Below are 20,257 nucleotides of genomic sequence, written 5' to 3'. Positions count from 1 at the left end.
TTCCCCATGTAGCTCAGGTGGAGCAGCGGCCCACGGGCAGTGGCCCACGTGGGACCTGAACATACAAACTCCTGGTTTGCGTGACTCCCAGAGCCGCTCCAACGCCGCGCAGCAGAAACCTGGCTATCTGAGAGCGGGATCGCTCCTGAACGAGACGCGCCTCGGCCCGTGTGATGACTTGGCTCCCGCTCCTTACGCGGGCGCCAGTTTGCTGCTGCGACACGTCGCAGTTCGGGGAACGCGGCGAGGAGGGAGGCCCTGTGATGCGGCTGAGCGAAGGACGGCTCGGGTAGAGAGACAGCGGAGAGTTACGGCTGGAGGAGGACGTGGTGGGCCAGCGGGGAGAGCCCCTCAACACCGTACAGTGTTTGGGTCACGGTGCTGGAGAAGGTGCTGCCTTTTGAAGCCGTTAAGCCGGGTCTATGCTGACTGTGGCCATTATAAGACCCAAAAAGAGCTGGGGTGTTGATTCCTGAGTCCAGGACAGAATCCCCGAAAACATGCACACTACCATTTGAACGCATGCCTACACCCTTATATCCAACCGGCTCCACAATTCTTTGCATTCCCTATCCACTTGACAAGGCAAGTAAGACTGCAAATGATTTCTCAGTTGATTCGCAAGGTTAAATAAAGGTAAATTACAAAGATATTCGGTTGAGGGGAGTAGCATTTAATCCAAGGCAGCCATGTTACCGGCTGCGTACGACACAGCAATATGAACATATTCACAATTTCACAGCAAGGACCTTCCTGCTCTGCTCTCAGTGTGCAGAGATGTAGTTCATATTTCACTATTACACTCCAAAGGTAGTGAGGAAATACAAATGACACAGTTAAACAGGGGAAAGTACGCTAATAAAAATAAAAATAATTTTAAGTCAGAGTGAATGTATTCCATTTTTAAAATGTTCATGTTATGTACCCAGTGCAGAAATCTTCATTAGACATCAAATTATAAACTTCTCAAGCATAAACTGTAGATTCCATGTATTTTTACCCATTTCATCAAACATAAACTAACAATTATTTTTGTTGTTTCACAGGTCAATAAAATCCTCCAACTTTGCAGTATCCTTTGACAACTGAATTTAATAATTCATATATTCCTACTTGTTATTTATTCCATCAATTTTTCTGACGCTCATAATTTTGAGTCATACTTGTTTTGACGCAAGTAAGAGTATGACGCAAAATATATTCTTTTAGCTATTTTAGATACTCTCTCAAGCTAGGCGTGAACCGGAAGGGCTGACCCGTGCAGTGACATCACAGGCGAGACTGACGCAGCCAGCAGGGTGGGGTGGGGGCGGGGCTTTATCAGTATTTGACGGTGCTAAATGGGTGACCTGCTCTTGGAGGAGGCCGACTGACAGCCGAATCAAATGAGCTCGTTAGATTAGCCACAGGGAGGAAATGGAGGCTACGGCACAGCGGCAAGCTCAAGGCTGTACTTTGTCTCCGGCTGTTTCTTCCTTCTTTCTTTCTTTTTTTTTTTGCCCTCTCATCCGTTTAACGAGTGCCGTAAATCACGGCCGTGTTCCGCGTTCCTGAAAAAGTGCCCCCCCCCCCCACCCCCCCCTGCTTCGCAGGGAACTTGCGATGGGGGATAAAGGTGAGGGCAATGCTTCGCTGTCTGATTGCTCTCTGAAACAAATACGGAGACCAGCCCTGCCGGAAAGGAGACACCTTGTCTCCGTCAGGGGAAAAAAAAAACTGACTGATCGCTGACATCCAGGAGCGCGGAGACATCGCTCTGAAAGGTAAGCCCCTGACCAAACAGGACACGCTGCACATGGTCCTGAGTCCTGGTTTCTTCATTGACTGCACTATACCATAATAATATACTATGCCATAATAAATAATACGCATGAATACCTCCCACCATATGGAATTCAAGGGTATTTCCCCCCATAATGTTTTATACATGTTTAGACCATCGGTATATCATTTGTTAGTTATAAGGCAAGAAGACTAACATGCTCGACTCAACCTCACAACAAACCCCAGAAATGTTAAATGCTTAAAATAATGAAACTACGGCAAAACAATAAAATAAATAAAAAGCAAAGCATAAGTAGATAGAACTATAAATAACAATTCAATCAGGAGCTGAGGCCATTTAAATTCCAGGAGCACAGACTCCAGAAGCATCTTTATTTCCACATTTTTCCGTAAAAATTTGGGGAAAAGCAAATTTTACATAAACAGCATCACCACCTGTCCTGGATGCTACACCAAGATGGGGCCACACAACCCTGTACTTCAAACCCTGATTGACACACCCGCCCATGAAGCCACTTCCTGGATGAACTCGCCCCTCCCAGAAAGCAACAAGGAGAAACAGACAGGATTTGAATTTTTACAGGAACATAGATGGTTTCAGAAAATAAAAACAGAAACAAACAAACAAAAGTCCTGCTTTTAAATATTGGAAGTGTCACTATATTACTAGCTGTTATTTGGTCAAAGAAAGTTACAGTTTGTTTCGGACCTACAGTAATAACAAGATGGAAATACACAACGTTGTACCAAAAAACAAACAAAAACATTAAGTTAAATCATAAAATATGGTGAATCAGGCAAAGTATCAATTGTATTGTGTGTGTAAAAACAACTTGAAAGTATCACTCCGTTAAAATAAGCACAGTGTTTAAATTAGAATGCACTGAAAACTTTGCTGTTTTTGTTGCATTGTTTCCCAGCCTGTCCCCCTCCCCCCACCAGTAAAAGCACAAAAAGTTTAAAATTGTTAGTTATGTACACTGGTAAAAAGGAAAATGGCTGAATCAGTGTCACTTCACAAACTGACAAGATCAGCAATTCACTTACATACAGCTTCAGTATTGTGACTAGCATAGGGGTTAAGCATGACCCCACCCAACAGATGCTCAGCTCCTCCTTCTTAGCTTTCAAAGTCCTGTCTCCCTTAAAGGTCAAGCAGAAATATTCCAATTTCCCTCTTATGAATATTCATGAAGGGACATGCCCAGTGACTGACAACGGATGTTTCAGAAATTTAGGTATTTGACCAATGCTTTTATCCAGGGCAATGTACAGAGCTTACGTTCTTTACATACAACCCATTCATGCAGCTGAATGTTTGCTGAAGAAACTCAGCAATTACCTTGCTGAATTGTACCTTAGCAGTACACCAGCAGTGACCCTCACCCCTGGGATGCAAAACTGCAACCTTGGACTCACAAGCCCAGTTCACTTACCCCCACAGAAACCTGTTCTATCAACCTTTTCACAAATATACTTAAACCATAATATAGCAGTGGAACCACCTACAGTATATTCAGGAAGAGAGGGCAAAAGCAAAGTAGGAACTGACCATCTGTTTAGGCCATAGAATCTGTGGGGTAACAGAGGGAGATGGAGACATTTTGAGCTTCTCGGATATCTGACCAGCATTCATCAGGAGTGAACTTGCAGCCTGACTAAAAGCAGCCAGCCATGTCCCCCAGCATGAAGCATCACACCTTTACCGTACAACCGTGCACAAAGACAGGGACACGCCTTATCGGTTACCACCATAGACATCGCACAAAACCGGGGTGACAAACCGCGATCCAGGAGACACAGGTTTTTGCTGGTTTTAGTTTTCACGCAAAAAAATGAACCAGTTTAGACCCAAGAAATCAGGTTAGGTAAGATAGATATCTACACAATCAATGGTTTAAACTGATAAATTAAGTCAGCAACCAACAGACAGTGTCACTCTTTAGGACCGGGGTTTGCTACCTCTGGTTAAATTTTATTTATTTATTTTTTAATCGAAAAATCTGTGAACAGCAGCCATCTCTATCGCTGAGGTACGGAGCAGCGCATGGGAACCGCGTGTGAAGTGCACGCCTCGCATGCTATTTTAGCGCCTGGATTCGTCGCTTTTATGTGAGGCAGACAGGTGTCAGAGACCAGACTGAACACCGGGGCGGATGAAGAAGCCGTCTGGTCTCAAAATAAGAAAGCAGGTTTACACAGTGCACATGAATGCTGAATATTATACTGGCAGAAAAGGGTCTATCGTAGTTATAATTTGGGGGAGGGAAAAAAAAAAAAGAAAACAGACGGTCGCCTTGGTTCGACTGCATTAAAAAGACAGAAGTAGCAGCGACCTTAGCTTGTCCCCTTTTCGCATAAAAGTGACATCCTGCTCGTGTCTGGCTGGGTGAGAGTGGGAGTGGCAGAGGAGTCCGTTGGCTGGCGGGGAGAAGAAAAGGCTGGGGCCTCCTCCTCCTCCTCTTCGTCAGCAAGACCCCGTTTAACAGAGCAAGGGCAGAGTCAGCAAGGACAGAACCAGCAGCAGCAGTGTGTGCTTCACAGAGGAGCAGCCGAGGGTAGCTGACCACATACCGACACACACACAGCGAGGCAGGCCAGCAAAGGAGGCCCAGTAACAGCACATGTGTGTGTGTTGGTGTGTGTGTTTTAACACAATTGGTCATTAAATAAAAGGAGTTCACAAACAGTGCAAATGCAATGCAATGCAAATGCAATGGCCAAAGGGGGTCCAACGGACAGATGATAAACAAAGGAAGGATGATGGGAAAGAGGGCAAGGGAGAGAGGAAAATGGAGAGAGAGAGAGAAAAAGAGAGACAAAGAGAAAGACAGAAAAATAAGTCATAAATACAGAAAGTCTGAAAGTAAACTGAAACAACAAAAAAAAAAAAATTTAAAAAAGATTCAGGCAAGTTTGAGAAAATGTGTTTTTATTTACAAATACGCTTTCTTAAGCTTGCTTGAATCTCTTTGTTTAAACATGGAGATGGGAGACACAGGGCAGAAATTCTAGCGCAAAAAATGTAAATAGGACAACTTCCCTGGCAAATGTGATCAAAGGTTGAGTGCACATAAGTCCTTATCGCTGTGAAAACCTGCCATTTTGGCTCTGCGTTTCCAAACAAAATCACATTTACGTAACGGTGGTGAATACAGATACAGCCCAATTGCTTGCATCAGGGAATGCTGTCCACAGAACTTTAACAAATCAAACTGGATAAGGTGTAAGATCTATGTTGTTATTTTGGCGAGTGAAGAGATGAGGTTATGTTAATATCACCCAGATTAAATGATTTTTAAATTTTTATTATTACTGAGCACTTAGGCTAAATACAGTAGCATTAGTTTCATTACTTTTCTCCACGTCAACCTCAGATTGGGAGATCTGGATCACACAAACATGTCTTCTTTGACATTCCCTGCATGTGGAAGTATATTCAAATCCAAAGTCAAATCTAGATTTTAAAAATTTGAACACCCGGATGCTCTTTGACTGACGCATCGAAAACTGAAAAATGTTCAATCATGAAATCACAGCCACAACATGGGAGAATTCATGTGAATTTTTGTGAATTTTTGGAAAGGAAAAGAACAGATCTGGTTATAGACGACAGCTGTTCCTGGTCCAGTGGCACATTGTGACAACCTGAGCATCTTCCCAGAAAGGCTCGACACTGCGATGGTGCATTGCTCTAAGTGCCGTCTGACACCAGACACAGCTGCGGTACGGTGTTTGGTACTGGAAGCCATCTGATGCTAGATGTTCTCCTCCAGTGTGTCGGGCTGTCAGGCTGTCTCTAAGGGCCGCTCTGGCGCGCAGCTCCACACACACACACAAACACAGGTGCGCGCCGGCTGGGGCGAGAGCTGCCCTGAGGCCCCGCGTGTCCCACGAGAGCCGCTGCGCCAGAACGCCGTGTGATCCAAACCTCCCGCTGCTACGGCAGGGGAAGGGCTCCCGACCCTCTGTATGAGAGGACGGGCCCCTCTCTATTCGCACTCCTCTCACGGTACAGCATAAGCATTAAAACAGAGAACCAAAAAAGCAACAAAAAAAATAATAAAACCACACATTAATTTTAATTCTGTTAGTGCCACCATGCAGGGGTTGAGTGGTGATTGGCAGGGGCAGGGAGGGGCGGGAGCTGCGTCCCCACTGGTCAGAGGTTTCGTACCCCTAAACAGGGCACCCGAGGGTTCCCAAACATACATAAAACTGAGGGATAGCCTCTCCATAGGGACACAGCTCGGCCTTAAGCTAACAAACTAGCGACTCTTTGGAACACTGAACTGTCCAGCCGAGCACAGGGTCTAACTCCCGTTAGGACAGAGGGGCAGGTGCGTCTACGTGTGATCCAGCGTGAAACCCACAGAGGGCCCCGCCTCCCTGTTTCCTCATCCAATCAGCCGTGGCGTCAGGCTGAGGTGATGCTATCAAAGCCCAAGCCCTGGGAGAAGTGTGTGCGTTTCTCTCCCCGTCATGCACTTTCAACAGGACGCCTCGAGTCGCACCCTTTGATTTGAAACATCAAAGCTTTAAAAAAAATAAAAAAGAATTGTGTCCGGAGTCCATTTTCTGGTGTCCCGCTGTAACTAAGCCAATCGGAGATCAGACAGACTTTTCAGTATGCTAAAGGCGAACGCACAGTGGAGTTCCTTCCAGTACTGATCCCTGGCACCTTCTGCCATTCTCTAAAGCCCACCCAACGCTCACCACACTTCAGGTCATGACAATTCTCATTAAAACGACTTCATTTCGATTATTTTAAATGTATGAACAAGACAGAGCCAGAGGAAGGCCAAAAGTATTAAAGTTTTAAGTGATCTGATTTACATGTACTCAACATACAGTGCAGCATGTTCAAGGTTCACCATTTATAACATTTAGCAACATTTAAATAACATTTCTGCTTTGTCTGGGTAAACCTTAATTTATCAAAGCTGTCAGCCAAACCCCATCTCTATAAAACAACAGACACAAAGGGAAATAATGTCCTCTGTCACTTCCTTTATTGATTGTAAAACTGAAATCTGGTCTTTAGAAGTCTTTTTTTTTTAAATTTACCCTGAGGCCAGGCTTGAAATGCAGTGTAGGTCTACTCATAAGTTTGTTTCTTTAAATGATTAAATCAGTGAGCTAATGCACTTGTTTCTCGTTTCACAGATGTTTTCTTCTCGTTTAATTAATTGCTGAAGTAAAATAGGTAATAAAATAGTCCCAGCTGATTAATGTCTTCACAGCCCGGGCTCTTTGTCTTTTATATTGACTACGGTAGTTATGTGGGCATTAAAAAAGCTGCTCAAATCTAAAATTATAACCAATACTCAAAAAAGGTAAACATTTCAATTCATTTACTGATTTTGTGGCAGTTGCAAAAGCTAATTATTGCTGATAAAAGGCTCAAAGAAAAATGCCTGACTCCACTTGTCCAGTACTGTCGCTGTACTCAGGGATATTCAGTGTGTTTTGGCTTGCATCTATAACTGACCACCTGCTCAAAGGTTGCTAATGTGTCAAATTTTGCCAGAAAACAATAAATGAGACATGAATGATGATTTGTGGTTTGGCTTTCGAGAATACGATTTAGAAAGCATACACAGTGTGCATTTCCTGTGTATTTAATTTAAGCAAGAGCACACAGACAGTGGCATCTGACCCAGAGCCATCTGAAGTACAGTAGCCAGAGGCCTGCTGTAAAGCTCTAAAGACCAAAGCAAAGCTGTCTGTGGCTTTGACTCTGGTAGCGCTCTCTACGCAGCCAGAAGCAATCAGGAAGTGGGCGGGGCTTTTAGGCACTGACTGTAAACGTGCCAACACCCTCAGCTGACAAAGGGGGACCAGGGAAGGAACTCCACCGTAAGCAGGTTCGAGGCCCGCTCCCTGCGGGAGAAGGGCCCGGCGTGTTAAGGGGCGGGAGCGGGCGCTGGTGTTATGGCGGCGGCGGCGGCTAGCGCGGGGGTACCTGGGATGGCCGTGGGCTCGGGGGAGGTCCTGAAGCTGAGCGCCCCCGGCTGAGACTTGCCCTGCAGGTTCTCGGCCACCACGTACACCTCGTACTCCGTGTCCCAGTCCAGCTCGCTCAGCACCACGTAGCCGCTGCTGCTGGGCAGCCGGATCTCCGGCTTCCACTCCGCCCCCTCCTTCTGAGGACACACGGCAGGCCCGAACGCTCAGACCCTCCCAGAGGAACGATGACTCCCCCCTCCCTTCAGCTCCACCTCTCGCTCCAGAATCCTAAAGGCCGTGGGTTATGTCCCTTCCAAACTACTTTTAAAAGTAAGAAAACCCTTTCTATTCATATTCCTTACATCTTTGTATTCGTATTTCTCCTAAATTTACTGAGGGTCTATCCCCTGCTGTGCTGTGTTCTTACAGTGCTCTAACTGAGGAGAGAGTACAATAATACACATTTTATGAAATAAAATCTGATCACATCATACAACTTTCCCAGACACCATCACAGCAAGATCCAGATTTAAGAAACATATTCATTACCACCACGCTTCAGGAGAGAGATCTGAATGGGGAAATATACATTTCTCATTTCTGTCATTCAGAGTGGGTTCCCATGGCATATGTGAGAGGTTGTCCAGGAGATTTAAGCATTCAATACCAATTATGACACTGATATTTTGTTATGTTTTAGAGACAGTGATCCATTATTTTCTTTCTAATTCCTACACAAATCACCTAATATGCTTGTCAATACCCTCAAATGAAAAACTGACAGTACAGCAACTGCACTTTAACCTCATATTCATGGTTTAATTTTAAAATCTAATGTGCTGGAGTACACAGCCAAAACAACAAAAATTGTGTTACTACAAATACTTACGGACTGCACTGAACAACTAGGTATGCACTCAAAGCTATACCCAAACAGATGCACTCACAGACCATGTATCTCAGCAGTTATACTCACAGTCTTGTATCTGACCAGGTAGTGTTTGATGGGTGAACCCCCGTCGTCCTGCTTGATCCAGTTGACCTTGAGGGCGTTGCCTCTGGCCTGTAACTGGCCTTCCAGTTTAGGGGGGGTTGGTTCCCCTGGGAATAACAGCGATGACAGACCAGTCAGAGACCATAGAAGGCCACATCATCCCTCAGGCCACTGTTAAGAGTAGGTGGGAATTCACTCCAAGTGTTCTAGGCCAACTTTCAACAGCACACTCAGCCTCCACTGCATTTTTCTATTATCGCACAATGGCCTGTATTCAATTAACATATCTCTTTACCTAAAGTGTTACCGCGTCTTTGTTTTTCACAAACTGCTTGACTCACCAAACGGTCTTGGTGAAAATGAATTAACACCTGGTATTTCATTGTGAGTCAAGGTTAAGGAAAATGGCAGATTCAATGTATTTCTTTGTTGTTGTTTTGTTTATGGCTGAATGTGAATGATTTATAATTCATCGATACCCACAGCAGAGGTGGGCGGCCTAATCCATTAGCAATTTCGCGTTAGCGCTCGGGCTGCGCTGGAGGTAGCGCAAATGTGACTATTCCGCCAGGAGTCCTCATTATCGGTGCTTGCGGCCTGACAACAAGCACTTCGCTAATTAGATTCAGTGTGTTGTGTGGACATGTTACCGCATTACATTTAATTACATTACATTATCCCAGGCCGAAGGGGAGGGGTGTGTGAGTGTGTGAGTGTGTGTGTGAATGTGCTATCTATGCAACTGACATTTGAAGCCATGCAATGAATTAGCATAGTAATCGAGTAGCCTGGAGAGTACGGTCCTCCTTGTGTGTGTGCTGTATGCAGGTCAGTGAGATTTGTGAGTGCTCACTCGCTCAGTAGGATTAGAACGGATCGTACACACACATATACACAACAACAACAGCAACAACGCAGCCTTCCCTAAAATACTTTCATGATGAAATTACTGAATAAACATGATTCTTCCACTACTAGCCCCCATGTGTAATAAAAAAAATTCTAAGGATAGAACCTGTGAAAAAAATGTACATAAATTGTCTACTGCACATTTTGTTTTTACATTAGAATAAGGATAAAATTGGATTTACCTATTATCTTCAAACATATAAATCACTCAAATGACACACATGAACCTTGAAATATCCTGTATAAAATATTTGCTAAATTAAAAGATAATTATCTGTACACACACTTCAGGAAATTGCAAAGCATCCTGTAATAATGACAATAAGGGGCTGGAATTAAAATACCAATAGTTAGTGCCAAAGGACACATTAAAAAAAGTTGGTGGCAAGAAAATGAGATTTATAAATCATTCCCAGTTAGATGAAGGTGTTTCCTCAGGTGCTAAGAGGGAAAAAAACATCAGGGTTAGACAAAACTGGATTAACGAGAGAAAAAACATGCTCTAACATGCAACACGTTAATTGTGTTATTTTACAAACCCCCTGTTTGGAAGACGTGAATACTTGCTTCAGTGAGTCCCATTTGCACCTGCTGTTCTACACTGAGGTAATTATACGTACAAAAAACATCATTATTTAACTTAGAATTTTACCAAATAACAAATGTGAGTGTAAATATCTTTTTATGATGTCTTTATCTGACTACAATATGCAGTGTAACCCGCCTAAAATGTATGAATTACCATTGATGACAGTATCATTCCTATTCAGATAATTCCTATTCAGATACTGAAAAACACCCATATATTTCGAAGATTATTTTTGGCTCAGGCAGAACATTAAATATGACAGAATGCAAAATATATGGACCGCACATATTTTTTTTACTGTCTGCATAATAAAGGAACTGATAAAAAGGTATTTCAGTTTGAAATCTGTGTGCCCTCTTACGTAGGCTACCAGGTACCCCACTGTCTGGGAGTAAGCAGTGTGAGTCTGTAAAAGTCTGTCTGTAGAGCTAGTGATGTCACAGTCAGTGCGTTCCAGGCATTGCTGACTACAGGCGATTGCCTAGGGTGCCATTCGTGTGTGTGTGTGTGTGGGGGGGGTCTGGAATCGCTATCTCCAGCAACCCCCCCGCAGTCTGCAATCTCACCTAGGGTGGCAGAAAAGCCCGGCCTGATCAAACGCCAGAATACAGAATTACTTTGTCAACCAGTTGACAAAGCAATTCCTGTGTTGTCAGAGCAATTGAAGATGGAAAAGTAGCCCTGTTCCGTTCGAATTCTAGGCGCATATTGTGGACGTGCCGTATTTGAGTGCAAGTCCTCATTTTCTAAACAAACGCACTCATTGATTTCTTTAAGCGTGGTGCCCTTTTCCAGCTTTTCTGGAAAGTAACGGAAGCAGATGTAAACAGGACTTACTGTTCGAGTCACAGCGTATCCAGGTACATTTCAGAATAACTAACATTTAAGATGAGAGGGAAGATTGATCACAAGATGATGCACAAAAATGACTAACATGCAAAACAGGGAGTCCAGAGAAAGCCAGTATGGTGGCAGATATAAGACAGGGGCTGGAGAAGAGACTCTGCTTGCATGCATGCAGTAATGTCGGGGTTAAATTATTGTTATTAGTCCGAGCTCGACCACGTCATTTAAAACACAGCAGGGAGAAACGTTATGACTTGTTGCATAGAAAAGAGAAATCATGCAACGCGACAACGCTGAACGCCACTTGGACAGACGCTTCATCTCAGGAAATAATGTGTAAAGGGATACTGTAAAAAATACTGTAAAAAGCAATAATTGGGTGGCAGATTAGCTACTAATGATGGATAATAATGATGGTTAATTTTGGTGACAAAAACACCCAGTGTCGTGGGCGAATTCGGGAACAAAGACACCGTTGAGTCCAACCATTTGCTTTGTCTGTGATTTACTTATTTATTTATTTACTTATTTATTGCAAAGGGCTTGCTTTTGTGGATTTTATGCTCACACATCTTATAGCGGCTCAAAACAAGAACATATAATGAAAACTCAAAACGCAGCCCCGGGCTATGCAGTTTGCTGCAAATTTAAAATTTTTATTATGGGATGAAGGGCGTAGGTGGAAGATGCAATAAGTTTTTTGTGCATCCCCCATGCTTCACAGCCTGAGAGAGACAGCCTGAATACTTCAATAATTGTTCAGCTGTACAATGTATGTGGATGATGTATGTAGCAGTCAAAGCAAAGTAGTTGGCCAAGGGACATTTTATAATACAAAATGTCTGAAACTGAAAATTCTTTTTTTATTTGATGTTATGATTAAATGAGTTCAGAAGTTGAAAACATACAGGGGAAAAAAGACCTGAAGGTGTGTTCTGAAAAAATGGGTATTAAGAACAGGTCCTGATCTATTCTAAAAAGGTTTCCCTTGCATCCCTTTGAATTTTACCAATCAGAACATAGAGTTTACCTTCTGCTCATCAGCGTGGAGGGCACCATCAGCACCATGCAAGCCATGACAAAGTCACATGATATGCACGCACATGATTTGTTGAAAGGAAAGTGGAGGAGGTCACATGGAAGATACAAAAAAATTTAATGACATAAACCATGAGCAGGAAAACAAAAAACAAGAGTTAAGAGTAAATTATATAAATACACACAACGGGACTAAAGCAATGCAACATAAACCAACGACATAAAAATTAAACAGACGACATTAAATACAAATTAAACACAGTGACACTGACGCAGCATTTCCTCAGGCTGAGATTCAAATTATTGCAGACACCATTTTATTTATGAGTGCAAAGTGTTCCATTCTATTTCTGGGCAGCGAATCATGCATTCCAAGACAACATATAAACCGAGGAAACTGCAATAATTTCAGACATAACAAACACAGAACATCAGATAGCGACATATTCATAAAAACCTGAACATGGCATGAGAAAAACATGAATGTACAAGAAATCCCCATCAGCGAGAGACAAAGGGTTACTGTAAATAATGGGAGTGAGTCACTCAAAGTGCCTGGATATTGTAATAGCCCATTTAAGTATGCTTCATGCATAGCTTTAGTTTAAGAAAATGTGCCACATTCTTTTAAACACAACAGTCTACAATGTGTAACTGTAAGTCAATAACAATTACCTTGCCGATTTAAAGAACTACACAAGACTTAATTTCTTTACAAAGCATAATGCTCTTCTGAAATGGCACTGGAGTAAAATAGATTGTCTTTATTTTGTAGCCTTCACTGGACAAAAAGTCTTTTTCTTCTGCTGTGCTAGTCTGGATTGCGTGCTATTGTGGTTGATTTGAACAGCAGGACACTGAACAATATATAGAAATAGGCAATTGGGAAAAATTCTAAATAATTACCAGCACTGTTATTACTTTCTGTTTATTAAAATAAAGATCAAATAACTTGTTACACATTTAGCTAGTTTTTTACATGCCATCTTTGTGATATTGCAACACATGCGCACACACACACACACACACACACACACACAATACTTACGACTGCTTCCTGCTACATTAAGCAGATGAACAGTCTTATTTGACTCAATGGATGATTAAGACCTGCTGATGCTATAAGTGGTAAATTCATACACCAGCCAACTCTCATTTTTTAAGTAAGGAATTGATATAAATTGTAAAGTGTAAAATTTTTCAGGATAGCGCTATTGCCAATATTTATAAAGGCAAAAATATTCTCAATAATCTAACCAGGGCTCATACACTTTTTCCCATTTTTCCCACAAATGTGATAACATCTTTGTGATTACTTCAGAAACCACAGAATCATGCCTACAAATACCAAAAAAGTTTGTAACACACTTCTTGCATGTCACCTAGTAAATGAGATTGAGGAATCACACACATACTAATATATATATATACTAATATACTTCATTTCAAATAGCAAAAGCAATACCAATGATACTGAATATCCCACTCCAAAGAGTGTCATTGTTCCTGGTGAGTCTGAACTGGCTCTCTCTGCCTCATCCCCGAGTTCAGCATGGTTACATAACCCCCCGGCAAACCCTGCGCCGCCACAGCCAGCGTAAACAGAAGCACCGTCTCTCAGTGGACAGCCCAGGTAAAACACGCAGAGAAACAGACGAGTAAAAGAGCGCAGTGCGGCTCAACAGCCCATGACGGAGACCCCAGGCCCTCTCCTGTCATTTTTCTTGCGGGGGTTTCGTTTATTTTTATATTTGGAGAGCTGCGTGCGCTTTTAAAGCCCCTCTGCGGAAACGGGCGCTCTCGGGGGAGCCCGGGAGTCACGCGGGGGGGGGGGGGGGGGGGCGTTAGTGCCCTGGCCCCGCCGCTGTCCCGGCCTTCCATTAGCGTAATGGGAAGTTCCCAAACGCGCGTCAGCGAGAGAGGGGGGCGCTGAAGGCGGGGAGCTCGCTATAAAATGAAGTGCCCGGTCGGGGCCCGCCGTTCTTTTCCAGATTGAAATCGGGCTGGCGAGCCCCCCCCCCCGACGGCCCGCCCGGCCGCTGACCCGTCAGACGTGATGAAACGCATCCCCCGCAGCTCAGCCCAGCACCTGCGCCGGAACAAGAGGGCTGATTTAAAAGCACAGCGGAGCCGCAGAGAGGCGAACCTCGGGCCTGCGGACCGACTGGCCCTCTGAATGGGGCACGGAGCCAGAACTACAATCTGAAACCCTGCCTTATCAAGGTACTTATCACGGGAGGAAAAATACATACAAATCTGATGGCCAGCAAAAAAAACCTGGCTACCGTACCCGCTTATTCCTGATTGGCCGGGGTGTGCTGAAGCCTATCCCAGCGTGCATTGGGCGTGAGGCAGGAATACAAGAATATAAGAATGAATACCATTTTGGGAACACACTGTGCCTTTTCAAACTCACTCCTTTCCACTATGAAAATGACAGTGAACACTTCTGGTTTACAGGACCAATGGGTTGGAAAAAACAAGAACAAGACAATAATATGAGCACTGCTGCGTTTCGAATGGAAAATTAACATCTCAAAACAATGCATCAAACAAACCAGTATTCTGTCACTGAAGTGGTCAGTCTCCCTATGGGGCAGTACAGAAAGCTCAATGAACACCAGGGGGCGCCAGCAAACTGCACTGTGCATCAAATACAGCCTTGTCTCCTCGGTCCTGTGGCCTGAAACACAGCCACACATCACCTGCGGAGCATCTCTGAGAGAGACAGCACATCTTTCAAAACACTTATCTGTGACTCAGTACTTCCGTCCAGGTGAAAATGGAAAGATTTCCATCTCTGCGCCATGCTCAGTTACTTTCCGTGGTCATATCATAGCTGGGCTGGATTACCAGGCAGCGGGGAGCTCAGTGTGCCTCTTCAACAAGCACCTGCCGCAACGGGTGACTTCTCTGGTACAAGAAACCGCACACTGGCATGGAAACATCCCACTTATAGGCCGACCAACAAAGCAAGACCTCCAGTGTTTAAATGAGTCTCCCTCGTGTTATGTGACAGTGTGTAGATAGTGCTGTCCAGCCACCCTAGGCACAGGGAAGGTAGAGTACATATAAGGCGCCATGCACACTAATCTCGGAATGTGATGGCTACGTTTCCTGAATGATATTTAAAAAATTCTTCAAATTAACTTAACAGAATAACTTTGCAGAAATTTATGCTAGTAGAGTAGCTTTACGTGACAATCTGATTACCACAGCTTACATACAGAGCTGAAAAAGACAATGCTTCTAATAAAGTACCAGAAAAGGACACATTTGTGAGGCTAAGAAACACAGACTGATAGATGTATTGCATGACGGTTGGCAGCTATGAAGAATGATGCTATAAAATGTGAAGCAGGCAATGCCGTGCTTGCAGGCCAGTCTGCAGAGCTAGCCGCCGTGTTCAACATGGAGAGAGGATACCTCACACGCGTAACACCCTCACACGCTCGCCACAGCTAGTGCAGCGCGCCAAAACATTCGCTACGAGAAAGATAAGAAAAAGCCAGCGTTATTATTTCTGTGATAGCCGTTCGTTTGGGGAAACCGAAGACACAGCGGGCAGCGGCGCCGCATCGATCGCCCTGCCACGCGGTGAGTGAGAGAGCAGATCACATCTCCCTTGCATGAGTCACTTACACGATGAGTCATTGTTTACGAAGAAAGGGCTGCAGTTTCTTTTTGTGGCTCAGGACACAAAAGCAGCTTCTGTCGACAAAAAGAGTCCTGACATGCACTGTGTGCATAAGCGCATGCAGCAAACCGCATTCATTCCTGTGCGGTTTTTGATAACCACCTATAAACTGTGGACGAGTACTTATCCTGATTTGAATGTAAATGCCAGTCTGAAGCTATTTAGTAAAGAGCCTGTGTAAAGGCGACAAATAGATGTATATTTAAAAAAAAAAATAATCTGAGTGTTTCAGATAGATAGCACGATCTCTTCCCTCTTTAAAAACTTCTATGTAAGACTTCTATGTAAATCACATCCAACCGTTTTACTGTCAATGGGGACTAACGCTTCTCTCATTCATAACCCGTAACCCGTGTTGAGTAATAATGTCGGTAAACGTTCTCCTCCTTTCTTTGAGATCTAGCCCTGCGTTCATTAGCACCGTGACAGCAGGAACAGGACAGCTTCTCCCAGTCAGGGAGGCAGGAGAGCCAGAGACCAGCGGTGTCTCAAACGGGCGGTGATATTTATAGCGCAGGTCTGTCTGGAGAGTCCCCTCATCTGCTAATCTGATAAGCCAGACCCATCCTTAGAGCCAATTTGTGATGTGACTGCTGCCATGGTTACCGCGGGAGTAGGAGGGGACAGAGCTGCGGGGGGAACGCTCTGGGGGTTCAGCGGTTAGGCCCGGCAGGTAGGGAACCTCGGGGGGGGGGGGGGTGTGAGGGGGAAACAGCAGGCGCCGAAAAAAGAACAAACGTGTGAGCGGATCCGAGGAGCAGCCGTGATTCATAAGCCGGTGTATTTTCGTCTTGCCAGAAGACAGAAGCGAACCGCAGACAGGCGGGGATGACGCATCTGCAGGCGACTCTGAGGCTGCAGCGGGGGAGACGGCGGATGCTTCGCCCGCGCTCGGCCCCTCGAGTCCGCCGTCGCTGTCCCCTGAGGCGGGGCCGTCCGTGTCGGCGCCGGATCGCCCGGGGCCCCTCGGGCTGGCCCGAACCGCGCCGCCACGCCCCACCGCGGCGAAAGGCCGGCGACGGCGGGCGGGGGGAGGTAAATATCAGGCGGCTGGAGGCATTTCGAAGCCGCGCGGCGTCACACGCTACGATAGGCCAAATGCCGCTCGTGTCAGATCGCTCCAATTACGGGACGGCGGAGCGCGGCGCCGTCACCACGGGAGACGTCTCCGCGGAGACGGGCACGGCATCCGGACAAGGTCGCCGCGCCGCTCCCATCGTGGGACCGTGGGGCGTTCCCGTGACCCGACGGGAGGGGAAGCCGCGCTGCATGAGGCTAACAGGGCACAGTATGACACTGACCTCACAGCCCTCCCAGCACATGACAACGGAACATGGGGATGGGAGGGAGCACGTGCCGTGCAGCACAGGACACAAGCGCTCTGTCTCAAACCGCATACTTCCATGCCCTGAGTACGCACAGAGTGCATTCTGCCATCCTTCAGTCTAAACCGAAGTACGGGAGTATGGTAGCGAGGATACCCGGAGCACCCGGAGGCATACTACTTTTAACCCAGAATTCAAGTATTCACATATAGTCAGAGGCATACCACTTTTAACCCAGAATTCAGACATGCTTCGATAAGAAAAAATCTAATCAATGCTTGTAAGGAAAATATTCCAGTCAATTTCCACTGCAATGGCTGACAATAGCAAGCTACTTCTCAGGAGGCCTTCATAAAAGTGTAATTCGGTGTTCCTATTTTCACAAATTTAAAGAAAAGTACAATTTTTGTTCCTACCATATTTTGTTACTGAGCTCAATAATTCACCTAACATAGGTTATGTAGTTATCTCAGGCTTGCATACCAGAATGAGATACCATCATATCACTCCTCCTGCATGACAACAGGGCATTGTGATGTCACAATGGGACAGGTCCTGTTCAGCACGAGTAAGATTGTGCACAAAGAGAGGAGATCCATAACTACGTATCCACCCTAACCCCTTGGGACAATGAGCTGCTTGGGTAGTCATTCACCATTTCTCTCTCTCAGGTTAGGGCTGGGGAACAATTCCGGAGATACGAAGCTCAAAATAATAGGAGTTCATGTCAATGAAATGGCTCCATGATGGTGGAAATATGAGCGCTAATGAAAGACAGGCTGTCTGAGCATTTACAGCGAGCAGTTCTGCAGCAGATCAGGCGTGCTAGTATGATGGATGGACCTTCAGGATGGTGTTGACACAAAGGCCCTCTTGCAGTCGGGCAATACAGAGAGCAAACATTCAGAAAAAGCAGCCCGCTCGCAAAGTGCTGTTCTGCGTTCACTGCTTCCCCTGATAGAGGTCCTATCACCATACTAAAATCATAGCGTGATCCTTCAAGGTGCAAACATCCACTACTGGTAACTGAAACAATGGAGTTCTAGAGCACTGACTTTGAAAAACTCTGAACTTAAAAAAAAAACCTACTCTTCAAAGGGTTACATTTTAATGAAATTATTGTGGTTCATTAAAAGAGAACTTTGCTTCAAATGCCAAAGTTTTCACAGTGCCAGCTTACAGCACTTCAAGTGTACCTGCTTGGGAAACGACCCCTTGGTCACGGCTCAGCGTGGAGGTACTTTGGGCTTCCCTTAAACGCCACAGGCATACATTTCACTGCCTCACGAATGGCAGGGAATTTTCCAGTATCCAGTTACTTTTCACTGGTCTTAAAAAGCCCAGACGGCTTCCTATATCCCACTCTATTTCGCCTGATTTCATGGTTCTTCTCTCTGAGAAAGCGGTGTTATTTTACACATTGCTCCTGTCCCATTGCTCTTTTACAGAACAATCTATATCCACAGAACATAACAGACTGGCAAAGTGGATTTGGTCCTTGTTTATTAAGGGTTGGTTTCAATCTCTTCTTTTTGTTGATTATCATACTTTTTGTTATCTCAACAGATACTAGATTATGTGACACCTCCCTGCGATGAATGGCATGTGGCCACATTCAGAATTCAGAACATCCTCAGTCTCACACCAAGCAGTTTGTTAGTGTGGATTACAACTATGACATCAATATAAAATACAATATAGTAAACTAAAATACATGTGTCTTGGGAGTTGAAAATATTAAAAGATAAATAATAATCTTTTAATATTTTAAAAGATTATTAAAATAAATTAAAAAAAACTAAACAGGCATATAGTAAAGCCAATTATAACAAAAAAGAAGAATTAGGTAGACGACTAATTTAACAACTAATTGCCTTCAAAGGTTCTGCAAGATTGATTGGGCAGTTGATTAACTGCTAACTGGCCCAATGTCTTCAGCTGAGCTGATACTTTGAAATTCGAGTCTGGATTAGCAGACATGTTAAAAAGAAATATTTATTTTCTTTCCTTGATTAGAAGCGGTCACTGCAGCAATACACTCCATAACTTACTGCAGCAACATCTCATATCATTCTCAGGTCTGAGCTCTGCCAACCATTTCTAAAAGCGGAAAGATGGATAAGTTAACACACTGTTTAAATATGCTGAATGTCTCAATAAATCTCTGGAGCTAAATGTGACATTTCATTAAGCACAAAGCCATTTATCACTTTTCAAAGTGGATTTGCTTCACCCAACGCCACCTGTACAGAGCTGCATATTTCATAAAGATTATTCTAGAAAGATTTTTTCATCTTTTTCTTGGCTTTTGGGGAGTTACTTTTTAAAGTATGTAAGCAGGAGCATACTCCAGCTTAATGATAATCTTCTGAATCTTGACATCTTATTTTTAGACAGGTTATTTTCAGAGTTCGTGAAACCGCATATCTTCTGTGAATAACGCCTTAAGAAAAAATATTGGCATGGGAGGGTTACAGCTTTCTTAAGCTATGATGTTTGACGCAGATGTTTGGCTTTTTGACACAGAAACTGCATTCAGCTTTATAAGGGAAGGTATAATCATCATGTTATAAGAGTATAAACACCTTGAAAGCCCATCCAATACCCAGCCATTTCAGAAGCTCCAGATGGACAAAATACAAAGATGTCCAAGGCTTTCCTACCCATAAATATTACATGAATCTGTAGGAGGCTTTTCAGTTTGCCTGCGTAAGTTGAGTTGTTAACATCACTCTCCACCACAACCCGCAATCTTTCACTGATTACCTCGAGAAAGTCTAATGAATATCGAGTCAATGTTTTTTTCGGGCGCTCGTGTCAGCCTCGGATTTTTTTCCGCAATTACCCCTCGCACCAATACGCCGCCGAACAAAAACGCATGCCATTTCCCTCTTTCAAAAGCGAGAAGGCGCTCACAAAGGACGCACGTTCTCAAAACGTAAGCATTCTGCCAGAGAGAGATTCAGCCTTGGCAGTGCTTGACAGCCTGGAATGTTCTTTTCATCTTCAGGGAGAAAAAGGTCCTTTTTAACCATAATTGCTGGAAGTAAATACTGTCAAGAGCAAGATTAAAAAGCGATACGTGTTCTAGCAACAATATGATTTCCAGAGCCAATGGGGAGATT

The 20,257-nt window shown here is 44.2% G+C and overlaps 1 protein-coding gene across 12 annotated transcripts in view; it reads right to left on the bottom strand.

Moving 5' to 3' along the window:
* The window catches only part of ncam1b (neural cell adhesion molecule 1b), a 201,892-nt gene that overhangs the window by 11,924 nt on the left and 169,711 nt on the right, over nt 1-20,257 (bottom strand). For 5 of the 12 annotated variants that reach the window (XM_064302975.1, XM_064302977.1, XM_064302979.1 and 2 more), the window contains 2 exons: nt 8,711-8,835; nt 7,751-7,928 (listed from right to left, as the gene is read on the bottom strand). In XM_064302975.1, coding sequence (XP_064159045.1) covers nt 7,751-7,928; nt 8,711-8,835 — 303 coding nt within the window. Of the gene's footprint in view, nt 1-2,121; nt 4,348-7,750; nt 7,932-8,710; nt 8,836-20,257 lie in introns of those variants that run through there. The other 7 variants (XM_064302974.1, XM_064302976.1, XM_064302978.1 and 4 more) reach the window with 2 other exon arrangements.

Source organism: Anguilla rostrata, chromosome 12 (genome assembly GCF_018555375.3).
Source record: "Anguilla rostrata isolate EN2019 chromosome 12, ASM1855537v3, whole genome shotgun sequence".
NCBI lineage: Eukaryota > Metazoa > Chordata > Actinopteri > Anguilliformes > Anguillidae > Anguilla > Anguilla rostrata.
The sequence above is the reverse complement of the archived record's forward strand: the minus strand, read 5'-3'. Positions and strand labels throughout refer to the sequence as shown.